At 43.4% G+C, this 19,410-nt stretch overlaps 1 protein-coding gene and 1 long non-coding RNA gene across 2 annotated transcripts; both read right to left on the reverse strand.

Moving 5' to 3' along the window:
• Positions 1-214: 214 nt before the first annotated feature.
• On the reverse strand, positions 215-3,921 carry LOC311226390. Its single transcript, XR_014619547.1, has 3 exons — positions 3,795-3,921; positions 2,745-2,884; positions 215-1,164 (listed from the first exon to the last, which is right to left on the reverse strand). It is a non-coding gene; the product is annotated as an uncharacterized lncRNA (long non-coding RNA).
• A 1,786-nt stretch (positions 3,922-5,707) lies between these two features.
• On the reverse strand, positions 5,708-19,125 carry LOC311226420 (DNA replication licensing factor MCM6-like; the record flags this gene model as incomplete). The annotated part of the gene is made up of 4 exons (XM_084311846.1): positions 5,708-5,902; positions 6,305-6,433; positions 6,976-7,131; positions 19,063-19,125. The coding sequence occupies 4 exons, from the start codon at positions 19,123-19,125 to the stop codon at positions 5,708-5,710; spliced, it is 543 nt and encodes a 180-aa protein (XP_084167972.1).
• Positions 19,126-19,410: the final 285 nt, after the last annotated feature.

The raw sequence follows: 19,410 nt of genomic DNA on the forward strand, positions 1-19,410 counted from the left end.
ATCAAAAATGCGAAGTATCAAAAACAGTGTTTAATCTCTAATGGTATCTCACTGTCACTGCACTGGTATATAAAAAGAAAAAAAAAGTGCTAAGCAGGATGAATGATGAATGATCTTTATTTCATTGCTTGAAGAAGACCGGAAGGGTCGGTCGAAACGTTGCATCTACTGCCTTTTTGTCAATTAAAACACCTTGGAACAAGTGAGTTGCGAGCCCCGCTTTGTCTTATGATCTTTATTTCAGAACAACATTGTAAACCAACAAAAGACGTCACGGTATAAATGCAATGATGCAAGGAAACCTATACAATAGGATAACTAAACACTAAATCGCCAGGACAGGGACATGTTTGGATGTTTGGACACTAATGCCTGGGGCATATGAACATTATAAAAAAGGCATTTCACAACATTTACATATTCTTAAAACTACACGTGTATACTTACAGTATACAGTTAAAGATACCACTCATGGCAGGAAAATAACTGTATTAGTGTACGTGACACATTTAATTAAATTGAAATTGGTTCCCATGACTGGGGCCAAAACATCTCAGACATAAAGCTAAACAGAACTTAAAAAATAATAATAATAATAGAAATAAGAGCAGCATATTTACAAGAGTCAGTGTGACAAAATATATATTTATATTTCTTAAGGAGTCTGGACTCTAAATGCAAGAGTTGATCAACTTAAAAACAAGAGTCAGACATAATAAAAAAAAAAGGAGAATGTGACGTTGCACGCCGTCACTATGTATGTCGTACATATTGGCGTTCGGAATAAAAAAAAAAACGACCTCAAAAGTCTTTTGAATTCAACGTTAACCCTTTCACAACCACACTACCGAAGTTGAACCCTTTCACTACCACACTACAGACTGTGAAAGGGTTATAAGTTATAACCCTTTGCCGTGTGGCAGTGAAAGGGTTAACCTTCTGTATTGTCACAGTGAAAGGGTTAACGCGTTGGTAGTGAAAGGGTACCAAAAAAAAAGAAAATTAACAAGAGGTTATGGGGGAGGAGAGGGGGAGAAAAGGAGGGATGACGGGAGGAGTTTAATCCTCCAGGGTGTAGTTGGGGTTGACGACCAGGACCACCTCCTCCTCCGGGGTCCCCGAGCCCTTCAGCCCGGACTGAGACAGCTCGATCAGGATGTGGTCCTGGGCAGAGAGAGGGACAGAACACAGGGACGCCGACGTGTGAGATATCTGTAGTCAAGTCAAGTCAGCTCTATTTGTATATAAGCACATTTACAAATGACTAAAAGCCAAACCAAAGTGCTTCAACATGATAAAAACACATACAGTACAATGCAGAAACAAGTAAAGAAATACACAAAAGTTACAGAAAAAGGTATTGTACATTTACACACAAGAACATTTGATAAAAAGTCCAGAGTAACAGCGGACGTCGTATATAAAAGTGGCAGGCTAACTCTGGTCAAAGGCCAGGGGGAAAGAGGTGCGTTTTGAGCAGTGATTTAAAAGCCTCTATACTAGGCTCTGGGCAGATCTTATGTGGGGGGGGGGGGGCTGTTCCAGAGGGGGGGGGGGGCAGCAGCAGCAAAGGCTCTATGTAGGAGCTCGGCTAGATACAGTGGAGCCAGCCCAGCCCTTTGTACTTGGAAGCCAAGGCAGTAGAAGGCAGTATTGTAGTATCTTGATTTTGATATGGATTTATCTCGAACACAACAAACATGCGAATCACAAATGTAAACAAACAAGTCCGTCTTCATCCATAGAAAAGCAAACGAGGATGAGTTTGGATGAGGAGGGGCAGACGGAAGCGCAGCTTATCTAGTCCCGCCCCTTTCTCATAATATCTTTTTTTTATATCCACGTTTTCTCCTAATTTTAATTTTTTTTCTCCCATCCCAATTTAGCCGTGCCAATTCTCCCCTCCCCTGTCTTGATCGTTGCTCGCATGTGCCCCCCACTGGCCGGTTGTAGGGAGGATAGAAGCCCATCACAGGAGGATAGAAGCCCACCCAACCGACCTGTAGGAGTCGCTGTTCACAACGACCAGACTACCACCCATCGACTTCCCTCCCGCTAACTCCGCCAATTGAGTCAGTATGACGGCCGGCGCAAGCCGGAGGCAACGCCGACAGCCGGATTCGATACCGGTGTCTCTTGCGTTGGTGACGAGCGCAATGTCCGCTGCGCCACCCAGCCGCCAAGCCTTTCTTATAATATCTTAACATTTAAAATTAAACTCTCTTACTACCTAAAAGAGAGAAATAATAATACAATTAAAATAAGGTAAAAACAGCATCTCTCTCTCTCTCTTTTGATTTTTGGCTGGTGAAAATGCTGAGTGGCTAGTGACTTTGTAAAACCACTAGCCACAGTGGCTGCTGAGCCAAAAAGTTAATGTCAAGCCCTGGATATAGTCCCTAGTGACTTAATCAGTCGTAGGATTTATATGCATATAATTCTGATTACTTAACCGAATGTATGCGACCCGTTATAGAAATGTGTGTGTGTGTGTAAATATCCTTCTGTGTATACATTCTCGTGTTAATATATTGTTTTATTCTGTTTAATTTCCCACAATTGCTTAATTCTAGTTGTGGAATGAACGTATACCCAAATCAACGGGGGGGGGGGGGGGGGGGGAATCCCTGGTAGGCGTTAAATGTAGTTGGCGATTACAGTGATTCTGATGGAGGCGTGCTGGTTTCGCGTGTGCCAGTGTGTTGGAAATGGTGCCAGTGGCGCCCGGTGGAAGCTGTACTCACATAGTGCACCAGTCTGTGGACGACCTTCTCTATCAGGCCCTTCTTGTTGACAAGCTCCTCCTCCGAGTCGATCTCCGACTCCATCTCCTTCAGATACCAGTTCACCACCGCGCTCTTCTTCAGCTCCTCCTCTTCCTCAGCTACACACACACACACACACACACACACAGATATAGGTTAACGAAACACAAAGAGAGATTCCCAATCCCCAGGACATTTAATAGAATTTATAGAATATAAATACTTTAATCATCCCGAGGGAAATTTGGCACTACAAATCACTCACAGTAAACATTTAGGTAGACAAAACAAATCACGAATAAGAATAACAAAAAATTGCCTAAGAATAAGCAATAAAATAAGCATAAGAATACATAATAATAAACTACGATCCGGGATCCACATTTCCTCTGTTATGTATGTACAATCTAATATAAAATATACAGTAAAAGATAGAGATCTACATTAAGTGTGATATTGACAATGTTGTTTTAAGATGGTAACTGTCACTCTGTGCTCAGTGATGCAGTGAGGCACAGAGATGCATTGTAAAGTCTGATGGCTGTCGGAATGAAAGACTTCCTGTGCCGTTCAGTGCTACATTTTGGGAGTGTTAGTCTAGCACTGAACATGCTCCTCCTGTCAGCCAAGGCGTACACCAGGCAACTGCCTCTTTGCACTGCTGCGGTCAGGCAAGCGCTACCGGAGTCTCATGGCCAGTACAGAGAGACTCAGAAGGAGCCTCTATCCCCAGGCCATCAGGATGTTGAATGTGGACTCAATGTAGCATTAAATGGTAAATGTGTCCTTGAGAGGGAATCGAACTGGGAACAGAACCAGAGAGCGAGGCGTGTGTGTCTCTTTACCTTCCTCTGCGGAACAGAACCAGAGAGCGAGGCGTGTCTCTTTACCTTCCTCTGCGGAACAGAACCAGAGAGCGAGGCGTGTCTCTTTACCTTCCTCTGCGGAACAGAACCAGAGAGCGAGGCGTGTCTCTTTACCTTCCTCTGCGGAACAGAACCAGAGAGCGAGGCGTGTGTGTCTCTTTACCTTCCTCTGCCCTGCGGAGGTGCAGCACCAGCAGGTTGGAGATGCGTCTGTACTCGGCGAAGGACAGGCGGAGCGAGGGCTTGGGCTGACTCTCTGGCTCCGCGTGGCCGTTCACGTGACCGTTCACGCCGTTCACATGGCCGTTGATGCCGTTCACATGGCCGTTGATGCCGTTCACATGGCCGTTCACTCCGTTGGGGACGTCCTCCTGACCTGTGTGTGTGAGAGAGGCGGGAGGTTTCGTTAATACATACACAGTAGGGGTGTAACGGTACATGTATTCGCACAGAACCTTTTCGATACTGGACCTTCGGTTCAGTACGTGCCGTGTACCGAACGAATGCAACGTTACTTTAACCACTAAAGGAGCGCACGTGTGGCACTTTTTTGGCGGCACTTGTATTTCCCCTGATCTATATCCCATTCAACCTGTTTCTGTCGGTCATGCTTGACCAGAAAAAAGCGATAAACGCTAAAAAATGAAGTTTAAAAAATAAAAATAAAAATAAAAAACTCCAAGTCCCCAGGGTCTATACTAGGAACCAGGCGGGTCTTAGAACTATCACGTGACTCCCCAGGGTCTATAATAGGAACCAGGCGGGTCTTAGAACTATCACGTGACTCCCCAGGGTCTATACTAGGAACCAGGCGGGTCTTAGAACTATCACGTGACTCCCCAGGGTCTATAATAGGAACCAGGCGGGTCTTAGAACTATCACGTGACTCCCCAGGGTCTATAATAGGAACCAGGCGGGTCTTAGAACTATCACGTGACTCCCCAGGGTCTATACTAGGAACCAGGCGGGTCTTAAGTCCAACGCACACGGCGGGCGATTTTTTTGCCAGGCGACCGACAGAATTTGATCGCTTCCATTGTTATGAATGAGAGAACCCACACGGCAGGAGATTTTCGAGCGACGATTGCGCAGCGACTTCTGTCGCCTGGCTCAATCCAATTCTCTTTTAGGCAGACAGGCGACACAGCGAGGACAATGAGGAAATAACGTGACTTCTGCTGGTGTATCGTTTGTAATATAAATTAATTTATCAATACATTCATTGATCAATAACCTACGTATTATTACCATGCTACTTATGTTAATTATTAATTAACAGGAACGATTTAAATAAATAACATTAGTTGGAGAAGGGATGTCTCCCCCCCACCCCCCTTGATGTCCCGGTAACATTACATCCCCGCCGGTTTGGCTTTAGTATTTTTCTGATTTACCAGAAATGCGGACTCCCAAGGTAGTCTGGTGAAAACGCACCTTCTGGATCAATATTGCCACCTCTCTCACAAACAAAAAAAAAAAAAGTTTGCACAAATATACTCGTTATTGGCAGTCAATGAGTTGTTAATGCTGCTGTCATAGCAGTGGTCATAGTAGGCTATCGTAGATCTCTGAGGACATCTTCAGGCCAATCGGTGGTAGTGAACGTATAGCTTGCAACACTACTATCACCGACATCTAAGAAGGGAGATCCCCCCCCTTGAACGGCCCTTCTAAGGTTTCTCTCCTCCACATTGCCTGTGGTGCATTTTTTCCTACTGCTAGGTCTTAGTGAGTTTGTCCTTACCTTCGCGTGGGGTACGTCTGGGAGTGTTGCATTTATTTTAAAATATTTGGACTTTATGGTGTTTTTGTTTTGTTCTCGATTTATTGTGATGTTTCTTCTTGACTTGTTTAAAGAAGACATGTCCGGCCCATGGAGACATTAACGTGTGTCGTCGGGCCTTACAAATAAATTAGATTTGATTCATGTGTGGTGTGGGGTGCTAAGCGATTGTCGTTGTGAGCGACAGCTGAAACGCATCGCCAGGCGACGTCGCTCGCCCCGCCGTATGCTTTGGACTTGCTTAGAACCATCACGTGACTCCCCTGGTGGCCTATATAGGAACCATGCGGGACTCAGGTGACCCTCCTTCTCTCTGTACGCACCTCGTCACAGCAGTGCATGCGGGCCATGCCCTCCGAGAGACGGATCATGCTCTCGAGCTGCCGCACCGTGATTCGCCAGGCTGACTTGGACACGCCCCCGGAGCCGTCGCGCTGGCGGAGCCGCTTGTACTGCTCCACGATGAACTCCTTGGATTCGCTGGAGATCTATACGTGGGCGGGGGGAATTTATTTTTTTGATCACAGAGACAATTAGGAATTACGAGAGAATGAATGAATGAATGAAAAAGTTAATTTTAAAAACATTAAAAAAATAAATATAAGGAATTATAAAGAAAAAGGTCAAGAGCAATGTGTTTGGTTAGCAGACATGTCCAAAAAAGGAGTAGAGGGAAGCTAAGCTTATTGATCCCTACCCCCTTACATTTATATTTGTTCTTCCAATAATTTTACTAGATATAACATAATTTAGTGTATTACAATATAGAATATACTTTTACTTATATTAAAAGATTACAAGAAAAAAAAACTTGAGAGTCCACCCAAATGAACTTTCGGGAGTTGTATAGTTCTGCACAGGGTTAGGGAAAGGGACTTCGTGATTCACACCTTGGGTTTGAATTGCCTGGCGAAGAGCAGATATCTGCGGATCTCATCCAGAGTATACAGTCTGTCCACCGACTCCTCCAAGCGAGAGTGCAGGTCCACGATGCGCCTGGCGATGGCGTAGTCTGTCACCTAACACACACACACACAGTCATTTAACTTTAGAAGCCACAAAATGGGGGCGCTGTACTATGGTATAATTAACCCTTTCACTACCACACTACAGAAGGTTGACCGTTCCCTACCACACTACCTGAGACGGTTAACCGAAAGGGTTAACCTTCTGTAGTAGTGTGGTTGTGAAAGGGTTAACCCTTTGTCGTGTGGCAGTGAAAGGGTTCAACTTCTGTAGTGTCACAGTGAAAGGGTTAACCTTCTGTATTGTCAGTGAAAGGATTAACCCTTTGGTAGTGTGGTAGTGAAAGGGTTAACCACACATTATTTGCATTTATTTTAAATTTGTTGGACCTTATGGTGTTCTTGTTCTGTTCTTGACTTATTGTTATGTTTCTTCTTGACTTGTTTAAAGAAGACTTGTACGGCCCATGGGGACATTAACGTGTGTTGTCAGGCCTTACAAATAAATTTGATTTGATTTGATTTAACTTTAGAAGCCACAAAATGGGGTGCTCTATTAACAACCACACACAGTTGTCGAACGGAGACATGTTCACCTCATTGCAGTCGTCCACCAGGATGAAGAAGAGGTCGAAGCGGCTCATGATGGGCGCGCTCAGGTTGACGTTCTGCTTCAGACTCTTGCTGCGGTCGTAGCGGCCGCCCACCGGGTTGGCCGCTGCCAGTATGGAGGTGCGGGCGTTCAGGGTGGCCTGAGAGAGGCGGGGGGCGGAGAGGAGAGCAGAGTGGATGTCAAAGTTTGATCCTACTGAAATGTGGGAAAACGTTTTTTCCTGTGTATTTGATGCTTTGTTTTCGAGAAAATGCATGAGAATATTATTTTTCTTCCTATTCCTAGAGTGTTAGAGGCAGGGGTGTAAACCCAGAAGGTGTAAAAAGTACCCAGAAATTATACTTACCGGTAAGTTAAAGTATGGGTACAGTCTCAAAATCGTACTCAAGTAAAAGTCAGAGTATCTGGCTAAAAACACACTTGAGTGAAAGTCAAAACGTTTCTACTTTTAAATGTACTTAAGTACTAAAAAGTGAAAGTAAAAACTTTCAGGCTTTCTAGGCTTGCACAAGGACCAATCAGCATGGGGATGGGCGGGTTAATTTTCCATTGATAGGGATTTGATTGGCTGTTTTTAAATAAAGTGCGGCCGCAGGATTAATAACGTTAATGTTAGTTCGGCCAGAGAAACAAATACTAATTCAAATTGTTGGACCTGCGAGATTTGTACGTTGTAGGTCTGCATTTTAATGTAAGGAGTAAAAAGTATGTTTTTTTTCTCTTAAATGTAATTGAGTAAAAGTACAAGTATACAAACCTAATAATACTCGCGTAAAGTACAAATCCCCCAAAACAGTACTTAAGTATTGTAACAAAGTAGGCAGGGGTGTAAAAAGTACCCAGAAATTATACTTAAGTGAAAGTATGGGTACCGTCTCAAAATCTTACTCAAGTAAAAGTCAGAGTATCTGGCTAAAAACAACACTTGAGTGAAAGTCAAAACGTTTCTACTTTTAAATGTACTTAAGTACTAAAAAGTTAAAGTAAAAACTTTACTAACAAATATACACTGCATCACAGAGTGACAGTACCATATTCCTGGACTTTTACATTTAAAACAACATTGTCAATATTACACTTACTGTACACTTAATGTAGATCTCTGTATTTTTTACTGTATATTTTATATCAGATTGTACACACATAACAGAGGAAATGTGAATGTGAAATGTGGATCACGGACCGTAGTTTATTATTATTATGTTATTCTTAGGCTTATTTTATTCCTTATTCTTAGGCAATCTTTTGTTATTCGTATTCGTGATTTGTTTTGTCTAACTAAATGTTTACTGTGAGCGATTTGTAGTGCCAAATTTCCCTGGGGATGATTAAAGTATTTCTATTCTATTCTATTCTATTCTATTCTATTCTATTCTATACTATTATTACTATTATTAATAGATTTGTACTTTGTAGGTCTGCATTTTAAATGTAAGGAGTAAAAAGTATGTTTTTTTTTCTCTGAAATGTAATTGAGTAAAAATATACAAACCTAATAATACTCGCGTAAAGTACAAATCCCCCAAAACAGTACTTAAGTATTGTAACAAAGTACAATTACTCAAGTACTTTACACCCCTGGTTAGAGGTGAATGAGAGGAGGAGAGGACGTGTGTTTTACCTTGACGCCAGCGTTTAGAGGTGAATGAGAAGAGGAGAGGACGTGTGTTTTACCTTGACGCCAGCGTTAAGAGGTGAATGAGAGGAGGAGAGGACGTGTGTTTTACCTTGACGCCAGCGTTAGAGGTGAATGAGAGGAGGAGAGGACGTGTGTTTTACCTTGACGCCAGCGTTAGAGGTGAATGAGAGGAGGAGAGGACGTGTGTTTTACCTTGACGCCAGCTTTAGAGGTGAATGAGAGGAGGAGGATGTGTGTTTTACCTTGACGCCAGCGTTAGAGGTGAATGAGAGGAGGAGAGGATGTGTGTTTTACCTTGACGCCAGCGTTAAAGGTCAACCTCCACGTTGTATTTTTGTTCAATAAACAATGTGGACTAGGCCAACAGTGGCTTTCATGAAGAAGGGAAAAAAAAGTATTGAAATTGACCCAGTTTTAGCGTTTTTAACAAACATTTTGTCTGCCCAACACAATCACCACGCACATGCATATTTTAATCAATGGTTCATAACGTGCGTGTGTAATCGAAATGATCGTCACAACAGGTGCAGGACAACAGGGGGCTCACCAGGGGGCGCTGAGAGTCACACAGCTAGTGGCAGGCAGAGAGCCTTGCTACCATAGATATATGCTTGTTACTACTAGCCGAATGAAAATGTATCTGTTTCACCTCACTATTGCTCCGTGATTATAGCCATCCATCCATCTCTAAAGCTAACCACTATTTGTAAAAGCCACAACCACGTTACCATATTTGTAATAATGTAAATCATTGTGTCGTTGTACACATATTGTGTTTATAACGTTAGTAAATAACATAGCTTAGCTTGGTAGCTATTAAGAGTGAGAGATTAAGAGTGAGAGATTAAGAGTGAGTGAGACAGTAAGAGTGAGACATTAAGAGTGAGACAGTACGAGTGAGACATTAAGAGTGAGAGATTAAGAGTGAGTGAGACATTAAGAGTGAGACAGTAAGAGTGAGACAGTAAGAGTGAGACATTAAGAGTGAGAGATTAAGAGTGAGTGAGACATTAAGAGTGAGACAGTAAGAGTGAGACATTAAGAGTGAGAGATTAAGAGTGAGAGATTAAGAGTGAGAGAGACAGTAAGAGTGAGACATTAAGAGTGAGACAGTAAGAGTGAGAGATTAAGAGTTAGTGAGACAGTAAGAGTGAGACATTAAGAGTGAGACATTAAGAGTGAGACAGTAAGAGTGAGATATTAAGAGTGAGACATTAAGAGTGAGAGATTAAGAGTGAGTGAGACATTAAGAGTGAGACAGTAAGAGTGAGACATTAAGAGTGAGAGATTAAGAGTGAGTGAGACAGTAAGAGTGAGACATTAAGAGTGAGACATTAAGAGTGAGACAGTAAGAGTGAGATATTAAGAGTGAGACATTAAGAGTGAGAGATTAAGAGTGAGTGAGACATTAAGAGTGAGACAGTAAGAGTGAGACATTAAGAGTGAGAGATTAAGAGTGAGTGAGACAGTAAGAGTGAGACATTAAGAGTGAGACATTAAGAGTGAGACAGTAAGAGTGAGATATTAAGAGTGAGACATTAAGAGTGCTAGATTAAGAGTGAGTGAGACATTAAGAGTGAGACAGTAAGAGTGAGACATTAAGAGTGAGACAGTAAGAGTGAGACATTAAGAGTGAGAGATTAAGAGTGAGTGAGACATTAAGAGTGAGACAGTAAGAGTGAGACAGTAAGAGTGAGACATTAAGAGTGCGAGATTAAGAGTGAGTGAGACAGTAAGAGTGAGACATTAAGAGTGAGACAGTAAGAGTGAGACATTAAGAGTGAGAGATTAAGAGTGAGTGAGACAGTAAGAGTGAGACAGTAAGAGTGAGAGATTAAGAGTGAGAGATTAAGAGTGAGTGAGACAGCAAGAGTGAGACATTAAGAGCGAGACAGCAAGAGTGAGACATTAAGAGTGAGACAGTAAGAGTGAGACATTAAGAGTGAGAGATTAAGAGTGAGTGAGACAGTAAGAGTGAGACATTAAGAGTGAGATATTAAGAGTGAGTGAGACATTAAGAGTGAGACAGTAAGAGTGAGACATTAAGAGTGAGAGATTAAGAGTGAGAGATTAAGAGTGAGTGAGACAGCAAGAGTGAGACATTAAGAGTGAGACAGTAAGAGTGAGAGATTAAGAGTGAGTGAGACAGTAAGAGTGAGACATTAAGAGTGAGACAGTAAGAGTGAGACATTAAGAGTGAGAGATTAAGAGTGAGTGAGACAGTAAGAGTGAGACATTAAGAGTGAGACAGTAAGAGTGAGAGATTAAGAGTGAGTGAGACAGCAAGAGTGAGACATTAAGAGCGAGACAGCAAGAGTGAGACATTAAGAGTGAGACAGTAAGAGTGAGACATTAAGAGTGAGTGAGACAGTAAGAGTGAGACATTAAGAGTGAGACATTAAGAGTGAGTGAGACATTAAGAGTGAGACATTAAGAGTGAGACATTAAGAGTGAGTGAGACATTAAGAGTGAGACAGTAAGAGTGAGACATTAAGAGTGAGACAGTAAGAGTGAGACATTAAGAGTGAGAGATTAAGAGTGAGTGAGACAGTAAGAGTGAGACATTAAGAGTGAGAGATTAAGAGTGAGAGATTAAGAGTGAGAGAGACAGTAAGAGTGAGACATTAAGAGTGAGACAGTAAGAGTGAGACATTAAGAGTGAGAGATTAAGAGTGAGTGAGACAGTAAGAGTGAGACATTACGAGTGAGACATTAAGAGTGAGACAGTAAGAGTGAGATATTAAGAGTGAGACATTAAGAGTGAGAGATTAAGAGTGAGTGAGACATTAAGAGTGAGACAGTAAGAGTGAGACAGTAAGAGTGAGACATTAAGAGTGAGAGATTAAGAGTGAGTGAGACATTAAGAGTGAGACAGTAAGAGTGAGACATTAAGAGTGAGAGATTAAGAGTGAGAGATTAAGAGTGAGAGAGACAGTAAGAGTGAGACATTAAGAGTGAGACAGTAAGAGTGAGACATTAAGAGTGAGAGATTAAGAGTTAGTGAGACAGTAAGAGTGAGACATTAAGAGTGAGACATTAAGAGTGAGACATTAAGAGTGAGATATTAAGAGTGAGACATTAAGAGTGAGAGATTAAGAGTGAGTGAGACATTAAGAGTGAGACAGTAAGAGTGAGACATTAAGAGTGAGAGATTAAGAGTGAGTGAGACAGTAAGAGTGAGACATTAAGAGTGAGACATTAAGAGTGAGACAGTAAGAGTGAGATATTAAGAGTGAGACATTAAGAGTGAGTGAGACGTTAAGAGTGAGACAGTAAGAGTGAGACATTAAGAGTGAGACAGTAAGAGTGAGACATTAAGAGTGAGAGATTAAGAGTGAGTGAGACATTAAGAGTGAGACAGTAAGAGTGAGACATTAAGAGTGAGAGATTAAGAGTGAGAGATTAAGAGTGAGTGAGACAGTAAGAGTGAGACATTAAGAGTGAGACAGTAAGAGTGAGACATTAAGAGTGAGAGATTAAGAGTGAGTGAGACAGTAAGAGTGAGACAGTAAGAGTGAGAGATTAAGAGTGAGTGAGACAGCAAGAGTGAGACATTAAGAGCGAGACAGCAAGAGTGAGACATTAAGAGTGAGACAGTAAGAGTGAGACATTAAGAGTGAGAGATTAAGAGTGAGTGAGACAGTAAGAGTGAGACATTAAGAGTGAGACATTAAGAGTGAGTGAGACATTAAGAGTGAGACAGTAAGAGTGAGACATTAAGAGTGAGAGATTAAGAGTGAGAGATTAAGAGTGAGTGAGACATTAAGAGTGAGACAGTAAGAGTGAGAGATTAAGAGTGAGTGAGACAGTAAGAGTGAGACATTAAGAGTGAGACAGTAAGAGTGAGACATTAAGAGTGAGAGATTAAGAGTGAGTGAGACAGTAAGAGTGAGACATTAAGAGTGAGACAGTAAGAGTGAGAGATTAAGAGTGAGAGATTAAGAGTGAGTGAGACAGCAAGAGTGAGACATTAAGAGCGAGACAGCAAGAGTGAGACATTAAGAGTGAGACAGTAAGAGTGAGACATTAAGAGTGAGACATTAAGAGTGAGAGATTAAGAGTGAGTGAGACATTAAGAGTGAGACAGTAAGAGTGAGACATTAAGAGTGAGAGATTAAGAGTGAGAGATTAAGAGTGAGTGAGACAGTAAGAGTGAGACATTAAGAGTGAGACAGTAAGAGTGAGACATTAAGAGTGAGAGATTAAGAGTGAGTGAGACAGTAAGAGTGAGACATTAAGAGTGAGACAGTAAGAGTGAGACATTAAGAGTGAGACATTAAGAGTGAGAGATTAAGAGTGAGTGAGACATTAAGAGTGAGACAGTAAGAGTGAGACATTAAGAGTGAGAGATTAAGAGTGAGAGATTAAGAGTGAGTGAGACAGTAAGAGTGAGACATTAAGAGTGAGACAGTAAGAGTGAGACAGTAAGAGTGAGACATTAAGAGTGAGAGATTAAGAGTGAGTGAGACATTAAGAGTGAGACAGTAAGAGTGAGACATTAAGAGTGAGAGATTAAGAGTGAGAGATTAAGAGTGAGTGAGACAGTAAGAGTGAGACATTAAGAGTGAGACAGTAAGAGTGAGACATTAAGAGTGAGAGATTAAGAGTGAGTGAGACAGTAAGAGTGAGACAGTAAGAGTGAGAGATTAAGAGTGAGAGATTAAGAGTGAGTGAGACAGCAAGAGTGAGACATTAAGAGCGAGACAGCAAGAGTGAGACATTAAGAGTGAGACAGTAAGAGTGAGACATTAAGAGTGAGAGATTAAGAGTGAGTGAGACAGTAAGAGTGAGACATTAAGAGTGAGAGATTAAGAGTGAGTGAGACATTAAGAGTGAGACAGTAAGAGTGAGACATTAAGAGTGAGAGATTAAGAGTGAGAGATTAAGAGTGAGTGAGACATTAAGAGTGAGACAGTAAGAGTGAGAGATTAAGAGTGAGTGAGACAGTAAGAGTGAGACATTAAGAGTGAGACAGTAAGAGTGAGACATTAAGAGTGAGAGATTAAGAGTGAGTGAGACAGTAAGAGTGAGACATTAAGAGTGAGACAGTAAGAGTGAGAGATTAAGAGTGAGAGATTAAGAGTGAGTGAGACAGCAAGAGTGAGACATTAAGAGCGAGACAGCAAGAGTGAGACATTAAGAGTGAGACAGTAAGAGTGAGACATTAAGAGTGAGAGATTAAGAGTGAGTGAGACAGTAAGAGTGAGACATTAAGAGTGAGACATTAAGAGTGAGTGAGACATTAAGAGTGAGACAGTAAGAGTGAGACATTAAGAGTGAGAGATTAAGAGTGAGAGATTAAGAGTGAGTGAGACAGCAATAGTGAGACATTAAGAGTGAGACAGTAAGAGTGAGACATTAAGAGTGAGAGATTAAGAGTGAGTGAGACAGTAAGAGTGAGACATTAAGAGTGAGACATTAAGAGTGAGACAGTAAGAGTGAGATATTAAGAGTGAGACATTAAGAGTGAGAGATTAAGAGTGAGTGAGACATTAAGAGTGAGACAGTAAGAGTGAGACATTAAGAGTGAGACAGTAAGAGTGAGACATTAAGAGTGAGACAGTAAGAGTGAGAGATTAAGAGTGAGAGATTAAGAGTGAGTGAGACAGCAAGAGTGAGACATTAAGAGCGAGACAGCAAGAGTGAGACATTAAGAGTGAGACAGTAAGAGTGAGACATTAAGAGTGAGAGATTAAGAGTGAGTGAGACAGTAAGAGTGAGACATTAAGAGTGAGAGATTAAGAGTGAGTGAGACATTAAGAGTGAGACAGTAAGAGTGAGACATTAAGAGTGAGAGATTAAGAGTGAGAGATTAAGAGTGAGTGAGACAGCAAGAGTGAGACATTAAGAGTGAGACAGTAAGAGTGAGAGATTAAGAGTGAGTGAGACAGTAAGAGTGAGACATTAAGAGTGAGACAGTAAGAGTGAGACATTAAGAGTGAGAGATTAAGAGTGAGTGAGACAGTAAGAGTGAGACATTAAGAGTGAGACAGTAAGAGTGAGAGATTAAGAGTGAGAGATTAAGAGTGAGTGAGACAGCAAGAGTGAGACATTAAGAGCGAGACAGTAAGAGTGAGACATTAAGAGTGAGACAGTAAGAGTGAGACATTAAGAGTGAGAGATTAAGATTGAGTGAGACAGTAAGAGTGAGACATTAAGAGTGAGAGATTAAGAGTGAGACAGTAAGAGTGAGACATTAAGAGTGAGACAGGCGAGCAGTGAGACAGGCGAGCAGTGAGACAGGCGAGCAGTGAGACAGGGAGCAGTGAGACAGGCGAGCAGTGAGACAGGCGAGCAGTGAGACAGGCGAGCAGTGAGACAGGCGAGCAGTGAGACAGGCGAGCAGTGAGACAGGGAGCAGTGAGACAGGGAGCAGTGAGACAGGCGAGCAGTGAGACAGCCAAGCAGTGAGACAGGTGTGCAGTGAGACAGGGAGCAGTGAGACAGGCGAGCAGTGAGACAGGCGAGCAGTGAGAGGTGTGCAGTGAGACATGTGTGCAGTGAGACAGGCGAGCAGTGAGACAGGCGAGCAGTGAGACAGGAGAGCAGTGAGACAGGGAGCAGTGAGACAGGGAGCAGTGAGACAGGCGAGCAGTGAGACAGGCGAGCAGTGAGACAGGCGAGCAGTGAGACAGGGAGCAGTGAGACAGGCGAGCAGTGAGACAGGCGAGCAGTGAGACAGGGAGCAGTGAGACAGGGAGCAGTGAGACAGGCGAGCAGTGAGACAGCCAAGCAGTGAGACAGGTGTGCAGTGAGACAGGGAGCAGTGAGACAGGCGAGCAGTGAGACAGGCGAGCAGTGAGAGGTGTGCAGTGAGACATGTGTGCAGTGAGACAGGCGAGCAGTGAGACAGGCGAGCAGTGAGACAGGAGAGCAGTGAGACAGGGAGCAGTGAGACAGGCGAGCAGTGAGACAGGCGAGCAGTGAGACAGGTGTGCAGTGAGACAGGCGATCAGTGAGACAGGCGAGCAGTGAGACAGGAGAGCAGTGAGACAGGGAGCAGTGAGACAGGGAGCAGTGAGACTGGCGAGCAGTGAGACAGGGTGCAGTGAGATAGGCGAGCAGTGAGACAGGCGAGCAGTGAGACAGGTGAGCAGTGAGACAGGTGAGCAGTGAGACAGGCGAGCAGTGAGACAGGCGAGCAGTGAGACAGGCGAGCAGTGAGACAGGTGAGCAGTGAGACAGGCGAGCAGTGAGACAGGCGAGCAGTGAGACAGGGAGCAGTGAGACAGGCGAGCAGTGAGACAGGCGAGCAGTGAGACAGGTGTGCAGTGAAAGGGTTAACCCGCTGTCACGTGGCACTGAAAGGGTTAACCGTCTGTAATGTGGTAGTGAAAGGGTTAACCTTCTGTAGTGTGGTAGTGAAAGGGTTAACCCGCTGTCGTGTGGTAGTGAAAGGGTTAACAGGCTGTCACATGGCAGTGAAAGGGTTAACCTTCTGTAGTGTGGTAGTGAAAGGGTTAACCCGCTGTCACGTGGCAGTGAAAGGGTTAACCCGCTGTCGTGTGGTAGTGAAAGGGTTAACCCGTTGTTGCGTGACAGTGAAAGGGTTAACAGGCTGTCAGGTGGCAGTGAAAGGGTTAACCCGCTGTCACGTGGCAGTGAAAGGGTTAACCCGCTGTCACGTGGCAGTGAAAGGGTTAACCTGCTGTCGTGTGGTAGTGAAAGGGTTAACCTGCTGTCGTGTGGTAGTGAAAGGGTTAACCGTCTGTAATGTGGTAGTGAAAGGGTTAACCTTCTGTAGTGTGGTAGTGAAAGTGTTAACACGCTGTCATGTGGTAGTGAAAGGGTTAACCTTCTGTAGTGTGGTAGTGAAAGGGTTAACCCGCTGTCACGTGGCAGTGAAAGGGTTAACCTGCTGTCGTGTGGTAGTGAAAGGGTTAACATGCTGTCGCGTGGCAGTGAAAGTGTTAACCCGCTGTCACGTGGCAGTGAAAGGGTTAACATGCTGTCGTGTGGTAGTGAAAGGGTTAACCTTCTGTAGTGTGGTAGTGAAAGGGTTAACATGCTGTCGTGTGGTAGTGAAAGGGTTAACCCGCTGTCACGTGGCAGTGAAAGGGTTAACCCGCTGTCACGTGGCAGTGAAAGGGTTAACCCGCTGTCACGAGGCAGTGAAAGGGTTAACCCGCTGTAGTGTGGCAGTGAAAGGGTTAACTCGCTGTCACGTGGCAGTGAAAGGGTTAACCCGCTGTCACGAGGCAGTGAAAGGGTTAACCCGCTGTAGTGTGGCAGTGAAAGGGTTAACCTGTTGTCACGTGGCAGTGAAAGGGTTAACCCGCTGTAGTGTGGCAGTGAAAGGGTTAACATGCTGTGGCAGTGAAAGTGTTAACCCGCTGTCACGTGGCAGTGAAATGGTTAACATGCTGTCGTGTGGTAGTGAAAGGGTTAACCTTCTGTAGTGTGGTAGTGAAAGGGTTAACATGCTGTCGTGTGGTAGTGAAAGGGTTAACCTTCTGTAGTGTGGTAGTGAAAGGGTTAACATGCTGTCGTGTGGTAGTGAAAGGGTTAACCTTCTGTAGTGTGGCAGTGAAAGGGTTAACATGCTGTCGTGTGGTAGTGAAAGGGTTAACCTGCTGTCGTGTGGTAGTGAAAGGTTACCGGTTCGATTGCCGCTCCTCCCGGGCAGCGTGTGTCCAAGTGTCCTTGAGCAAGACACTTAACCCCTAATTGCTCCTGATGAGCAGGTTGGCACCTTGCATGGTCGCCTCCGCCGTCGGTGTGTGAACGTCTGAGGGAATGGGTCAAATGTGAGGAACAAATTGTAAAGCGCTTTATAAATGCAGCCATTTACACACACACACACACACACACACACACACACACACACACACACACACACACACACACACACACACACACACACACACACACACACACACACACACACACACACACACACACACATTTCTGTGTGGAGTCTGCATGTTCTCCCCGTGCTCGCAAGGGTTTCCCCCCCGATAAGATAAACCCAATGGAAAAACATGCACAACAACAAGATCGTGGCGTCCTTGACGAAGACGGACAGGAGCACATGGATTGGTCCCCTGGCGCGGCTCACGTTGTGCCTGTCTGCTCCCGGCTGCCCTTGGGGGGGAAGGACGACGGGATGGGTTAATCGCAGATACGAATTGCATGCATGCATCGCATGTGTGCCAATTGATGACCTCGGAGCAGGTCCTAAATTATTATTATTATTACACACGCACGCACATATGTTTTTTCTTATTGTAAAGCGCTATATAAATGCAGCCATTTACACACACACAGACACACGCACGCACACACACACAGGATGTAAACAAGACGAAAGACTTTCTCTGGTCTGCATCCCCTTAACAATGTTATGTATTGAGCTGTACCTTACTGTACCCATCCTGCAATCTGTTCACTCAATTAACCAATTTAAAAAAAAAAAAAAAAAAAAAAAAAAAAGAGTAAAAGGGCGGGAAAATATAACGCAGCTTAACCACGCTTAACGCAGATTTTTTTTTTTTTTTCGCTCGTTGCCCCTTTAACCCATGACCAATGTACCAAAACAGACTTCCTTCCACCTTCTCAATTGCATATCCAGAGCAACAGCATTTATATATATATATATATTGTGTTTAGCCAAAGTTAAATTCCACAATCAAGCTTACCGGCTCTCCACCATATGACTGTTAATCTCCTTTCTCCCTTTAACTCTAATAGATCTAAATCAACAACAAGGGTACTCATCATATATTGTTCAACTGGCTAGTGGCTAGCTAGAACGAAGGCTATATGATGACATTTAGCTTTTAATGTGATTTGATTGGTCTGAACTTCTGAAGCCACACCTCACCTGGAATCCCCCTGGTGGGCGTTTTGATGTGCAAAGACCAACCACATTTGAATTAAGCTAGAATCGTATTGGCTAATAATAAAAAAAAAAAAAAAAAAAAAAAAAAAAATGTAAATGGATGCCAAGGTAGAGTTGATTCAATCAATCAAAAATAATGCTACCAGAGAGGCGTGTGTACCTGCCTGCAGTGTAAGATATAGAGAGGGGGCAGTTTCGCATTTCCCCAGGAGGGGAGATAGATTCTGCCAGCGACGCACTCTTATTGGAAAATTATTATAACACAGAGATGAAAAATAATGATTTTCTAGTATTGTAAACTATGGATGAGTCAACAGGTAAAAACAAAAAATATATATATTAACATTTTTTAACTGGTCACATTTTTGGAGAAGCTTGGCTCCCATGAATAATCGCCACTGCGTTGGCAGTGGCTCTACTTTCTGTTGTAGTGGCCTGCTGTAGTGCATAGAAAGTATTGAGCTCATTTTCCAAGGAGACATCAGTGTTCATCAGTGTGCCTTTGTAGTCTGTCATCGTTCTGAGGCCCTGCCACATACCCATGGAATCAGCCTGTTCAAACTAATGTAAGTTCTACTTTATCCCTGTACCGCCCCCTTTGCCTCCATCACTGTTCTCCGTAGGTTGTCGTGCGCCGCCTTGTGCCCGTCCATGGTGCCCGTCACGAGCCTGACGTTGTCGGCTGAGCGAGCGCATTCAGAGCTTGGCGGACTTTTGTCTACCCAAGGCTTTTGATTTGGGAAAAATCTAAATTGAGGTGGAGGGGACTACTATAGAACCATAATCAAAAATGCGAAGTATCAAAAACAGTGTTTAATCTCTAATGGTATCTCACTGTCACTGCACTGGTATATAAAAAGAAAAAAAAAGTGCTAAGCAGGATGAATGATGAATGATCTTTATTTCATTGCTTGAAGAAGACCGGAAGGGTCGGTCGA

The sequence above is a fragment of the Notolepis coatsorum genome, assembly GCF_963971535.1.
Source record: "Notolepis coatsorum genome assembly, chromosome: 4".
Classification (NCBI taxonomy): Eukaryota; Metazoa; Chordata; class Actinopteri; order Aulopiformes; family Paralepididae; genus Notolepis; species Notolepis coatsorum.